The sequence below is a fragment of the Rattus norvegicus genome, chromosome 1 (genome assembly GCF_021556685.1).
Source record: "Rattus norvegicus strain SHRSP/BbbUtx chromosome 1, alternate assembly SHRSP_T2T, whole genome shotgun sequence".
NCBI lineage: Eukaryota > Metazoa > Chordata > Mammalia > Rodentia > Muridae > Rattus > Rattus norvegicus.
Window position 1 is genome coordinate 43,492,501 of NC_141534.1, and position 14,400 is coordinate 43,506,900.

The window sequence follows — 14,400 nt, forward strand, 5'->3', positions numbered from 1 at the left end:
AGAAGGACCACATCCACCGAGTCCTGGACAAGATCACAGACACTTTGATCCACTTGATGGCCAAAGCTGGCCTGACTCTGCAGCAACAGCATCGCCGTCTGGCCCAGCTCCTCCTCATCCTTTCCCATATCCGGCACATGAGGTACAGCAGCCCTCAGTCCTGCAGTAGAGATAAAAGATGCTGACCTAACCTTCTCTGTGCAACTGGCTGCTCCCTGAAGCAGGACAGGCTGCTCAGTAGGCAAAGTAACTTCGAAAAAAAAATGTCTGAACCAAAAGGCTAAAGGAGGACAGAAGAGGGAGCACAGAACCTGCCTGAAGCATTAGTCAAGCATTAGAGAGGGTACCCTAGAGGAAGGGATATGCACTGGTAGTTTAAAACACATTCAATGAGAAGAGACATGTCAATCAAAGGGTATCGCTGAGCATAAGCCATTTCTCAAGGCTTCAGACACATCTGTTATGGTTCTGGCATTATAACTTACTGACCTACACCAGGGAATGCTGAACGAGTGAGCCCTGGGCTTAGAAAAAAAAGTACATGCAGAGTCAACATTGATGAGTCCATAGCTATCAAAGCCTTCTTGTGACCTCCTTTGTCCTTATTGTAATCTGTCACCTAACATGCTTCTTAATCTCAATCTGTTCTATTGCATCCCCTATGAAGCAAGCAGAGTGCTCACTTTAAAATCAATCAATATCATTGAGATGAGAATGAGAAGAGACATGTCATCTCCCTACGTAAATCCTCCAGGGGTTTCCTGTTGCTTTTCATTAAAAGCATGTCACCCTTTGTTTTTTATTTTTTCTGTTATTCCTTGTGATGCAGTCTTTCATAATTATCTTTTTGTGTGTCCTTCATAATTGAAGTTATGCCACAGTGGCTGTTCTTTAAGTCATGTATATAGCACTACTGCTGGCTGAAGATTGACTGGGTGTCCTTGAGGGTCTCAGTTGGGCTCACTTATACCTCTCTGTGACACCGGTAGCAGGCTTGCATCAAGCCCCACCCTTGCATCGAGACCCAAGAAATTCAGCCCATTTGAGCAAAACCAGCTTAACACTTTATGTCATGTCTAGTAATGTTTTATCATCTAAGCAAGATAATGTGGTAAGTCTCATATGCTAGCTAGATAGTGGGCCACAAGTAGGGGGTCACATTCAAGGAAAACATATCTACTTTTTCTCTTCTCTTTCTTCTGATGATATCCTAGAGAAGGAAGCAGAGACTAGCTCAGAAGAGCATAGTGCTACCAAAATAACTTTCTGAGAGAGTAAGTTCCCCTTGAAGAAAATATGATTATATATCCTTGAAGGGATTTATAGAAAGCACATGGCGCCTCTGAGTATTTTCAGTTGTTGATAGGGACTCTATGAGTTTACAAACCCATTATGCACTTGGGTTATTAGCACTAGCAGGCAATAAACACTTGCCATGGCTGCTGTTACTGACAATGTATTATAAAGGATATGGCAAGACAGAGAGCTTTTCAATTGTGAAATATGAAGGAGACATGACTATTTTACTCAAAGGTTTGAGTCTCTCTGTACTCTGTGTCATTCATACACACTCATATCCCAATACAAAACACTCTTTTTGTCCAGATTGGCTCCCTGCAGCCAATCTGAATCATAGAATTCTTGTGCTGTTAGCATCACCCTAGTCATAGGTTAGGGCCATAGCATAAGTAATTTAACATTTTCAGATTTCAGATTTTATCTGACTATAAATGTGATTCATTAGATGGTTGGAGAAAGACAATGACAGAGTCGGAGCACTAAGTACGAATGGTGTTTTAAATTAAAGGAAGAAAAAAACCAAAACCGAAACGACAACAACACACACATAAAAACCCCAAGTAACACTTAAACATGTGATTGAGTTTGGATTTCAGTACTTGATGGTTCTCATGTGTTTGTGGCACAGATCAAACCTGAGCTGGCTCGTTATCATAAGCAACATAAATATTATCAGGACATTTTCTTAGTTCTACCTGTTCATGATAGACACAGCTAGAGTCTAGTTTGTTTTATTCTAATTTTGGTTATTTTGAGATGAGTTCTCACTGTACAGTTGAGGCTAGCCTAGAAAACACCAGACAAGCTAGGCTAGCCTTAAATTTGAAATGTTTACCCTACTCTACTCCCAAGCACTCAGATTCCAGGCATGTTCTATCACACCCAGAGACATACTTATCATTAAAATTTTCAAGCCATGGAAGAGTTATGATTTCCTGCCTTCACCACCTACATGGTAGAGAGGGCAAAGAGGAAGAAGAGAAGAGCCATTTGCCCGCATTCTTCTCTCCCCCCTTTCTCCCATTTCCTCTTGTGAGCAGCATTACTGTTCTGGGCAATGGTAGAAGTTAGGGTCATGTGGAAGGAAACACCTAAACAATAGGGTCTGATCCATTGCCATGGAGCCACAAAGGTCTTTTGGTCACAAAAGGTATTAGAAGACTCCATGGAAATTCATTCCAGTAAAGAGAACAGAATGTCTCATTCTCTAGGTCTCTGTGGGTCTTCATTCCATTAAAGAGAAGGTCAAAGACCAGTGACTGAGAATCCATGCAGGATGACACTCAAGGTACTCTCTGTGAGGGAGATGAAGGCAGGTCATTCGGTCCTCAGAGAGCCTGGATAGAAAATTTGATTTTTATTCTCTGAATATTATAGGAAGCCACTGAAAAGCTCAGGCAAGGACCCCAGCTTGTATAATGATGTCTCCAGTGTTATGGTGGGTCTTTCAACCTCAATCAATGTAATCTAGAAACAATTCTGTAGACATCCACAGATATCTAGAGCTTGTCAAGTTGACATTCAACATTATAGAGAGAAAAATGTAACATTCAAGTTACATTATAGAGAGAAAAATGCACAGAAAACGCACTGAAAGAAGCTGGAGGAAGAACATGATTGGGGATGGGGTGCCCTTATAGGATGGAGGAAATAAAGACACATGGACACATGTCCCCGTCTGGGGTCTCTGAAGCCCCTAAGCTTCTACAATTGTTATCTTATGACAAATCCTTAATAGGTTTAAAAAGTGACTCAGAAGTGCCTTCAGAGTTTCTCTTACTTCATCCTCCTAAGAATTTCAGCTATCTTGGGGGTTTAAGCCATGGTCTAACATAGTTCCCTCTGTGTCCCTTCCCCTCCAGTAACAAAGGCATGGAGCATCTCTACAACATGAAATGCAAGAATGTCGTGCCTCTCTATGACCTGCTGCTGGAGATGCTGGATGCTCATCGTCTTCATGCCCCCGCCAGTCGCATGGGAGTGCCCCCGGAGGAGCCTAGCCAGAGCCAGCTGACCACCACCAGCTCCACTTCAGCACATTCCTTACAAACCTACTACATCCCCCCGGAAGCAGAGGGCTTCCCCAACACCATCTGAGAACTCCCAGGCTCCCCACAAGGTTCTGCGAATCCCTGAAACGTTTTACCCATGTCCTGTATGACTTTAGCAGAATTCTGTCTCCTGCGTACACTCTGGCATGCATCCACCACCAGTGGCTTTCTAGTACGAGTGGCCATTCATTTCCTTGATCAGTTGTTAGTGGCATGTCTTCTGTTAGGAACAGCCAAAAGGGATTCCAGGGCTAAATTTTGGTACCAGCTCTCTTTCCTCCCTTTGCTACATCACTAACTATGAGGATTCCTGTAGTCTTCAGTCTTCATGAATGAATTGAGATAACTGCATTGAAGCTACTTGTTGAGACCCAAGCCTAGAGAGTAAACATTTCACCTCTAATAAGCACTTCATAATTGCTCCAAGAGTAAGCCTCAGCAAAGACTTCAAAGTGGCTCTTTTAATTGAAGCCATTGAGAAAGGTATCTCATGGGTTCCTTATAGCACCCTCTTGCATTCTATAGCAACATATGACTTTATTAAAGGGAAATCTTGAGCCCCTATAGGAATACACGATGCACACAGGAAAGGAAGATTCCCCCAGTTGTCAAGACCATGCCAACTTAATACAGTCCACCTTCTGGCTTCTAAAGGGTCAGCTGCTGACATACATACATCATGGGTTCTAGACAATTCTTACTTCCCATGACTTGTGGGAACCAGAAAGTCAGTTTCAGTTAATACCCTGGAATGAATTACTCTCTTTTATGAGGGCTGTAAGGTGTATTGATTTTATTTGATTTTCATTTTATAATAGACTTCTGCCTCTGGGGCTTGCAATAAAGGCAGCTTGGGGACCTGTTCCAGTGAATCTAACATTCTTCAGCACAGGATGTCTCTTCCCTGATGTGAATTGCCCTAAATTGTTACCATGTAGATCAACCAAGGGCAGTCACAATGAATCTGCAAGTTGATGATACTTTTTTTGGTTTTTTTCTAGTTTTATTCTTGGGCCCAGGGAGCAAATACATGGACAGTGACTGTGACTCAGAGGAATGCGAACACGAAGAAAAGTAAGACCTGGAGAATGACCTGGCCAGGGCCATAGCTTCACAGGTCCCCCAATGCACAGTGAGGCTGCCTGTGATACATGGTCTGGCTTCATTTACATTTCAGGTATGAACCTGATTGGAAAGAGCTGACAGTAGATACCTGTGTTCCTATAGATGCTCCAGAAGCTTGAGGAAAGGCATTGGGGCAAGGTCTTGGGACATACATGACTCAAGCTGCTAAGAAGTTGTTCAGAGTAGAGTGTCCTTAACTATTTAAAACTCATCCAAAAACCAGCTAGTAAGGCCTTAGGGAGAAAAATTCCTTCCCTGACACAGTTCATGTTCTTAAATTTCATAAGTCAGAGAGGAAGACCAGAATTAGATCATGAGAGTCCTTTCAACAGGGGATAAAAAGAAAGGCTTACTCTAGCCACATCCACCCAAGACTTCTGGTGTCTTGGTCTCTCTAGGACAACTAAGGATTTCTTCCTTTTCCTAACCAAAAGGAAAGTTTGGGTCCATTCCTGACTTCATGAACACATTCCTGAACTCCATTGAGATGTGATGGGTTAATCAACAACCTAGGTGAATGGCTAGGCTTCTCTTGTTCTGTCCTATTTGGAATGGTGGGTTCCATTAATTTCTGCTCTCCCAGTTAACTGACTACCAAAGAAGTGAGAAATTGGGACAGCCATTTTTTTCTTTCTTTTTATTTTTTTTAATTCCTCATCCTTGTTCATCAAATTCTGGGACAATTTTATGTATCTGCTTTAAGAATGTGTTTAAGAACCTAACTCTTTTGTTTGTGTATGTTTAAGAAGCACCTTACATAGTATAATATATATTTTTTGTTGAAATTTAATTGCTTGTTTTTGGACAATTGAATGTAATAGTTCTGTTCTGGGTTTTAATTTGATTGGGTTAACATTGCAAAAACCAAGGGAAAATATTTAGGTTTTTTTTTCTTTTTTGTAGACTTTTCAAACTACTGTGTCATGTATGCAGTTATTAATGCCTAAAGCCTGGTGATTTTCATTTAAATGAAGATCACATTTCATATCAACTTTTGTATCCACAGTAGACAAAATAGCACTAATCCACATGCCTATTGTTGGATGTTGAATGACAGACAATCTTATGTAGCAGAGATTATGCCTGAGAAGGAAAATTATTCAGGGCAGCTAATTTTGCTTTTACCAAAATATCAGTAGTAATATTTTTGGACAGTAGCTAATGGGTCAGTGGGTTCTTTTTAATGTTTATACTGAGATTTTTCTTTTACAAAAATAAAAACAAAAATTAAAAAAAAAACCTTCTAGGACTTTAGATGATGTAATACCAGCTAAATCCAAACAATACTCTAGTGGAGGGTTTCACATTATCCCATCTACTGTGTTTGTATTCGTGTTATGATAATAAGTTTGAAATGGGCAGAGAATATCAGACAGCTGAAGTGTTAGCCCACGAGTTTCAAACAATGTTTGGAAATATCTTTATCCTTATTTGAAGTGCCAATTTTGATCAGCTGACATCTTTCAGCTGCTATCATGTTGGGGCATTGGGGACATGATAGAGAGGCGTACCTGGACTTTCCCCTCACCTGGAGGTAATTTAAAATTTGAATGTTATAATCTACCCTAAGAGTCAGCATGAGGTGCGTAGGGAGATGTGGGAATTTGAATAACAGGTGGGGAGATGAGAATAAAGAGTATGGAAATTATTCTGGCACCCTGAATATGTCCCAGGTTTCAGAATTTCACTTCTGTCTGCACTGTAATAAAATAATAACTATCTCCGTTGGCAGCCATTTCCAAAATGGCAGCTTGAGTTCCAAGGAAGAGTTTAGCGGCAGCAGTGAAATCCAAAGAAAAATCCAACATGGGGTCTGCCTATGTTTCTTTTAGCCATTGCTTAGCTTGCCAATTTGATTCTGGTCATCCAAAGAAATGACCCTATCAATGTAGGTGACGAACAAAGTCTAGACCCCAAGGAAGTTGTGTCTTTGATAGATTTCCCTGGTAATATTAAAGATATGATTTTCCATGCCTGTATCTTATGACTTTGGGGCTGACCAAATAAGCAACTTACTGATAATTTCTTTTTAATCATATTGTGGTGTCCATACTTTGAAGTCTTATACATTGAAAGGTCATTGACTCCACCCATTGGTTTGGAGTTACCCATACACCTGCATGAAGTCAATTACAAATCTCTTATTCATACCTTGAACCTCTGAGATGTACTGAGATACTGAGAATGATCACTAGGACCATAGTAATGTCTAATACTCTTAGTTAGACCTGCTTGGGAACCTAAGTCTTTTAAAGGTAAATAGAGTCATAGAGTAGCACATAAGGCAACCATGATCCTCTTTGGTACAAATCTTGGGAGGTTGATACACTGCGAACTTCCTAGATTAACTCCATGAAAATTTGCTCTTTCAACTGGAGCAAACAAATTTAACTTTGGTCCCAAACATCCATCTTTTCATTAGTGTGAGTATGCTCCATTTCTAGCTTCATATCTTATCCATTTAAATTAAAGTGTAGTCTCTTTGTAACGTCTGTTAGACTCACGTTCTAAGTGATTATGGCTGTCTCAATTTTGCACTGTGTTTCAGAGACTTAAGAGAAATTTCTATTTGCATTTCCCCCCTTTCTTTTGTATCCGAATGTGCCTGAACTTTTTCAAATATGTAAATGCTGCCATGTTCCAAACCCATCTTTAGTGTCTTTGTATGGAGCTGTGCACCCTGGAAATAAACATACAGTCCCATGAGCAGGTGCCTAAGACATTGGACCCCTTTGTATTCACAGAGAGGTCATAGGTCATCGAGACTTGAATTAATAAGTGACATTATGCCAGTTTATGTTCCTTCACAGCCTACAAACAATGCTTCTTGTGCACTACATATTCTTCAGTGTAGAGCTCTTGTTCTTTTTGAGGAAAGGCACAGATGCCCAATTGTGTTTGATGGATTACTACACTCTTCTGATGCATACTACTATTGATGTGATCCTGTTTTGTCGCAGCTTTGCTTTGTTTAATGAAACACACTGTAAGCCTCTTTTGCACCTTGAAATGGTAGAGAATCCAGTGGGATGCTCAAGCACCTGTAAACCATCTTCTATAAACATATTTGATGTTCAAATAAAAATAAAATAAAGGCAACAGGTTGTGTTATTATTTTTTTAATGCTCTGTTTCTTGCTGATAGTTCATTGCCAACCAAATGAAAGCAAAGGGATTCAAGGATCTGTAGAGAGTACAGTGAGTTTAAATGCCAAGACCTCCCCATTTACCTGGTACCAAGTTAAGAGGTAGGGATACTAATATTACAGTGACTCAGCCTTAGTTTGGATCTCCACAATAGGCAAATTTTAAGATCATTGTCAATTAATCAACATTTAGTTTGCATGGAATGAGTGTGAGGATCAAGTGGGGTACTTATTTAAAGAGAGCTTCAGATAACTTATTATAATTAGGTGAGTACATGGATGCATGTTCTAGCACAGCAATAATTACCCTAAAAATTTCCCCCCTACTCCGAAGGCAAGTCAAGGTTCCCATTTTATGATACCCTTTCTTTCTCAGAGCTACCAACAATGTCACTTTTCTATGCCATCTCTATGATTTAGCTGATGAAAGGGGAAGAGGGGATTGAGACATACTAAAAGGCAACACCAGGTACAAACACACTCTGCAGCTAGCTTGCCCAATTGAAACCATTATTCTTAGGGTTTTACATTTACACTTACAACAAAATCTGTATTCCCAGTTTCTTGACTTGTAAGTGTGAATCAGTCCACTCTGCATTGCTATGATGAAACACTTGAGGCCAAGTAACCAACACAGTAAAATTTACTTAGCTCTGAAGGTGGAGAATCTAAGAAATGTGGTGGAAGCTGGGACAAAAGTGTCATGGCAGATGACATCATAGTAGGATTGAGGACAAGAAGGGTTCCATAGTGAACTGGAGAACCAGAGAGCTTAGAGAGGACAGTTTACCTCCTTGATAGTAACCTTCCTGCCAGGGAACTAACTGGGATCCCAAGAGACCTACACCAGTGCCTTGTAAGATCCCTTGTCACTGCCCCTGTTCAGCAGTGTTTTGAATCTTTGAGTATCTGTGGAATAGTGCAATCTTCTAATAGGGTATGTGACGATGGTAATGCGTGGGTTGAGGACTCATTCAGCTCACACACTGACTCAGAATCCCAAGATACCTTCTTAAGGTTTGATGGTACAATGTCTGAAAATACAGAATGTATGACCCAGGCAAGGCAACACGCTGTTTTCTTCACTATTTGTGACACTGTAAGTGACCATGGGTGTGAACTTAAAAGTAATTCCTTCACACACAAAGTGTTCCTTCACACACAAAGTGATACACTGTGGTTACTGCAGAATGAGAAGGGATAAGAAAGAGGGATGATGTCCATTCAAGATGAGACAAGTCATTTAATGGAACTATCTCCAAGTTGTCTGGGTGTCTGGTGGAAGGAAAGGATGGGGGAACTCCTTGTCATAGGAGGCACTTTGCATGGAACAGACAGCAACTAAGCAAAGCACAGAGGAAAGAAAGTCCTTCACATCGGAGACACAACTGACAACTGACACTCCTTGCTAGTCTGAGAATAAATAAACCCTCTGCCCCCCCAAATCCTCCCCCCTAACCTTACCCTCCCAGCCCCCCTCCCCACTGAGGTTCCAAGTGAGCTTCACTCTGCTTCTGACCCTATTTCCTGGTCCTCTTTACAGCTCTCTCCCAACAGTGAAAATACAGTTATCCTTACTTTGCAGGTGAGAAACCTGAGGCTTAACACATTTGTGTGACTTTGCCAGAGTTGCAGATCTAGTGAATGGCAGATATGAGATGACTCTTCCTGCATTTAACACCCAAGTGACAGGAAGTCTCCCCTCTCCCCCTCACACTTTGAGCTCTGTAGGGGCAACTGAAAGAGTATACATAGACTGTGGATTTTGTTCTTAAACAGGTTTTACAATCATGAGTATAAAGAAATCATCAGTGAACTTTGAAGGCAATACACACTTCTTCAAAAAAAAAACAAAAACAAAAAACAAAAAAACAGTGTGCCACAGTGGACAGGAGGCTAAATGCTCTATCCTTGGCATGCTGGAGAGATGGGAGCACACATGGTTTCCCTTGCGTTTAGATTTTTGGATTCAGAGGTTATCCCTCATCTTCCTGTCTGCCCTTGGCGAAGGTGACCAAATAGTTTTATCTCTGGTCCAGTGTACTAGGAAGAACTGTCTCCAGCCATATCCTAGACTTTGAAGACTGAGGGTTAGGCTTCTTGTCACAGCAGTGCCTCTTTGAGAATGTGTCAGTATCAGGACCAGGCTCAGCGGCCCTCAGTAGTCTAAGACTAAGTCCTCCTATCTGCTGGCTCAGGATCCAGCCACTGGGCATCTGCTTGGCACTTATAAGACAACCCCTTGTAGGTGACTACGAAGAAAGAGGGTGAAGGCAAAGATGGGATGTGGCAAACATTTTCTTAAGAATGAAAATAGAAGCGATAATATCAGTGGTCCAGCCAGGCTGGAAGCAAAGAAAGCAGCACCAAGTAGCCAACTCTGGGCCTTTGCCAAGTGGCAGCTATCCACCCATTGCAGGACAGGCAGGGATCTCGGGACTGTGAGAACACACTGTGTGCTCTTAGGCCCCCGCTATACTCTAACCTGTCATCAGCTGCCTTTTCATTGAGACATCAATGATTCTGGGCATAGCCAGTGAAAGGTTTGTGAGCTGGTAAACGTTTTTATGGGCTGATGGAGTTCTCAAATTAGATTCAGACTCAGCGGAGTTGAAAGCTGTAAAATGCCCAGAGTATTTCCACATTTACAAGCAGAAAGAACATGATTGAACACCTAGGGCCTCAGCCCACAGGCTGATGGGAAGGAGAACAGGCAAAAGCATGCATGCTGTCAGCAGTAGGGCTGCAGGAGTTGGGTCACCTCTGCAGGGAGCCCTTTCCCTTGGGATGCCTGGCATAGGCCAGCCTCTGAGGCTTGGTCATGAGCTCCAGATAAGGCTGGTTTGCCAGTGAGGCCAACGTATCGGCCCGCCTCTGCCTTTCTATTGCCAGGATTATAAAAGTAGGTGATCTCAGGTGGCTTTTAAAGTGGGAGCTGAAACTGAACTCAGGTACTCGTGCATTAGGAACTGAACTATCTCCTTAGTTCCCTGCAAGGAGTTTCTAATAATTCTCCAAGGAGAATAAATTACGAATTAGGGTGACTTATAAAATTATTATTTCAGATCATACCTCAGCAAGCCCTAAAAATAATCCATCTTTGACCATAAACTACAGGTTTGGAGAATATGATTCCCTCCTTCTCTGGGACAGGCCTGCAGGCATGCACATGGTACACACACACACACACACACACACACACACACACACACACACACACAAGTAATCATTTAAAAAAATCTACAAGACTGGAAAGAGCCAGTGTCCCCCAGTTTCCATTAGCAAAATCAATCTAAAACTAAAAGAAAAACAAACGCAACTCAAGGCCATCACCTGGCACTTGTCTTGCATTGTTCCGACATAGCAGACACACTCAGAGCAAACCATGATTATCCCACTTACAGAGGAGGAGACCAGGGAGCAGAAAGGCTGAGTCATTCGCTGATTGCATGACTAAGAAGTGTCTGGGCTTCAGAGCACATGCTATAGACTGCACTTTCTCTGATTGTTGGCCAAGGCAATCTTTTCCAAAAAAATCTAAATCATTTGTTCCCTCATTCCAGTTAGGGTGAGGTCTGGGGAGTGATGGAGGCAATCATGAGGAGAGTGTGTATCAGCCAGCAGAGGACCAGAACCCAAGGCTAAAGCAGGTTGAATGTGTAGTACCTGTGTCTAGAAAGAAAGGCACCAGGGCAGGCTTTGGTAGGACTTCTGGGCCACCTCCAATATCTCTGCTCCTTCCCCTGTGATCGTTCTGGAGTTTGGGGGTAGCACCTTCTAGCAGCCAACTGTGGTTGGTGGGGGAGGGTGGCTAAAACTCCATGGTTTTGCCCAGTTGACTTCTCTTTCTGGACACTTCTTCAGGGATTCAGTGTTTGGTGGACTTTACTTTCCAAAATCCATCATTTTCACCTACTTTGTGCCAACACTTTAAAACCAACCAAGTATTCTGGTGAGCACCTGGAAGTATTGTTAGGGTCCTGAGTGTTTTTGTTTTGTTTTGCTTGAGACAGTGTTTCTCTGCATAGCTTCAGGTGTCCTGGAACTTGTTCTGTAGATCAGGCTAACCTGAAACTCACAGAAATTCACCTGCTTCTGCCACCCAAGTGCTGGAATTAAAGGAGTACATCATCACCACCCAGTGTGTTCTGAGACTTTTAATAAATGGCCGGTCACCATTTATTTGGAGTACATCAAAAAGTTTCTTCTAAACTGAAAAACAAATCAAATACCTCCTGTGTAAGAACAAAGATGTTTTCCATTGTCTTTTCAATTTGTCATCATTATAACAGCAACTTGGATTTAAAAACCAAATTATGCTCCCTGTCAAATTTAAACTATAAAAGCATTATGTGTATTTTCTGTGAATTCAGTCACATTGCTAAGGTTTGTACCTCAACTATGTCTGTACTGATTACCTTGTCTTGTGTGATGAATACAACACACACACACACACACACACACACACACAGCATGTGTCTATAGAATTGGAATCATATGATATAAACTATTTCAGATTTTGTTTGAATGTAATAATGTACAGTAGGGGCCTTAGGGTTTTACTGCTGTGAAGAGGCACCATGACCAAGGCAACTCTTTCAACGGAAAACATTTAATTGGGGCTGGCTTACAGGTTCAGAGGTTTAGTCCATTATCACCATCATGGGAAGCATGGTGGCCGGCAGGCAGACATGGGGTTGGAAGAGGAGCAGAGAGTTCTATATCTTAATCTTTCAGGCAGCAAAGAGGAGACTGAAACCTCAAACCCTGCCTCCCCACTAACACACTTTTTCCAGCAAGGCCACATCTACTCCAATAAGGTCATACCTGCTAATAGTGTTACTTCTCATGAACCAAGCGTTCAAACACATGAGCAATACGAACCATACCTGAAAACACCACAGTAGGCATCTTCTAATTGATGCATTGGAGCAGATGCCTGGAAAACACCTAAAGATGGAAAGAACCAATTCCATAGACTTTTCCACTGATCACACATGTACTGTGGCATGCATATGCACACACACACACACACACACACACACACACACAGAGGCACACACCATATACACACACACCCCCACACCATTCACACATATACATACGTACATAAATACACACATGCTTACACACAATACACACAAATACCAAATACATACAAATACCAAATGCATACACACAAATACCAAATACATACACACATACACCATATATACACACACCATATACACACATACCATGCACACATATACCATACACACATGCATATACATATACATACACCGTATACATACACACAGACACATACCATACACTCATGCACAAATACACCCATATACACATACACTCAAACATCACACATACACACATATACACACCACACACACACCATACACACAGACATACACACAGACACACACAATAATAATACATAAAATTTCAAAAAGAACAAAATAGTTGCACCATAGTAGATACTGAGTGTGCAGTGTAATCCGTCCAAGAAGCCCCCTGCAGAAGACACCTAGGTTGCTGCAAAAGACAGCAGTAACAGAAGAGGCATCTGTGTTTTGTTCTTGATTGGTTCAGAGACAACTGTCTTTTCTTCTGGAAAATGACAAACTAATTTCAAACAAAATGAATCCCTGGTGAGCAGGGTTTGATTGGTTGGAATTGCGGCCCAGTGTTCTAAATCTTTAACATTTCCTGAAAGATTCTGGTGTGCGCATTATGAGTATTGAAGTTTTGATGAAGACTTTGTGGTTTGAAAAGCACTGCTTCCATGTATGGAGATTTCAAGGAAACAAGAAGGCTGAGTCCCCATGGAGGGTGAGACTGCCATTCATCATGAGTTTTGAAGAAGTAATATGGCAGGATTTCTTTAAATGTATCATTAGGAGATTGTACATGCTTGTTGATTCAGTAGAGCCTCTGTAAGCAAAGGGTATTACTGCAGTACAACTTAGCACACGCCAGCGGGAGAACAATGTATGGGGAAAAAGATGACTTCTTTCACCTCGCATAGGGTCCCTCGGGCCCACCCACACTGTGGTAAATACACAAAGACAGAACAGAAGGCAAGGGAGAAGAGGGGAGGGGCTGGGGAGACAGGAGGGCTGAAGGATTCACTACAGCAGACACAGACAAACATTTAGAAGTGAATGTCGGCATTAGGAGGGAAGCTAATAGAATTGTGTTGCACTTGGAACCAGCTGCTCTGGTTCACACAAAACGTCACTATGGGAGATGATAGCAATGCTAATTATCGTTACTATAGTAACCACTTTTCTGTCTATATACATCCCCTAACACCAGGCTGTAAATCTCTGATATACACAGTACAGAGAAACAAAAATATTCAGCATAGTGAAGATGAATACACAAATAAGGACTTGTCTAATAAGGACAGGTAATAATGCTAATTGTGGAATTACAAAAATAGCCCTAATTATAATGTGTAAGTAGCAACAAGACACGGAACCAGATTAAATACCTATCAATGATTAATTATATAGAACATGTGGTCTATATGCACTGGGATGTTTTCTTTAATCTATAAAAATGTAATCCAACTATTATGAACACATAGATTAAAATAGAATTAAGGAAACCATAGAAAGGTACATAAAAATTGGATGTAGATTGAAAGAGAGATAGGAGATTGTTAAATTTCTTTGGAAAACAAGCGGATCTTTTGCAAGTAAAATATTGATTATTTTTTTTGAAGACACAATGAACTCAGGGCTATAGAGATGGTTCAGCCATAAAGAGATCCTTACTCCT

General features: G+C 41.4%; 1 protein-coding gene across 10 annotated transcripts in view; it reads left to right on the top strand.

Moving 5' to 3' along the window:
* Esr1 (estrogen receptor 1) overlaps positions 1–7,574 on the top strand; it is a 392,546-nt gene extending 384,972 nt beyond the window's left edge. For 5 of the 10 annotated variants that reach the window (XM_087622361.1, XM_087622452.1, NM_001433730.1 and 2 more), the window contains 3 exons: positions 1–142; positions 3,162–3,418; positions 4,352–7,574. The exon at positions 1–142 is cut by the window's left edge and continues 42 nt beyond it. In XM_087622361.1, coding sequence (XP_087478487.1) covers positions 1–142; positions 3,162–3,396 — 377 coding nt within the window. In that variant the 3' untranslated portion in view covers positions 3,397–3,418; positions 4,352–7,574. Of the gene's footprint in view, positions 143–3,161 lie in introns of all 10 variants that reach the window. The other 5 variants (NM_001433731.1, XM_087622513.1, NM_012689.2 and 2 more) reach the window with 1 other exon arrangement.
* Positions 7,575–14,400: the final 6,826 nt, after the last annotated feature.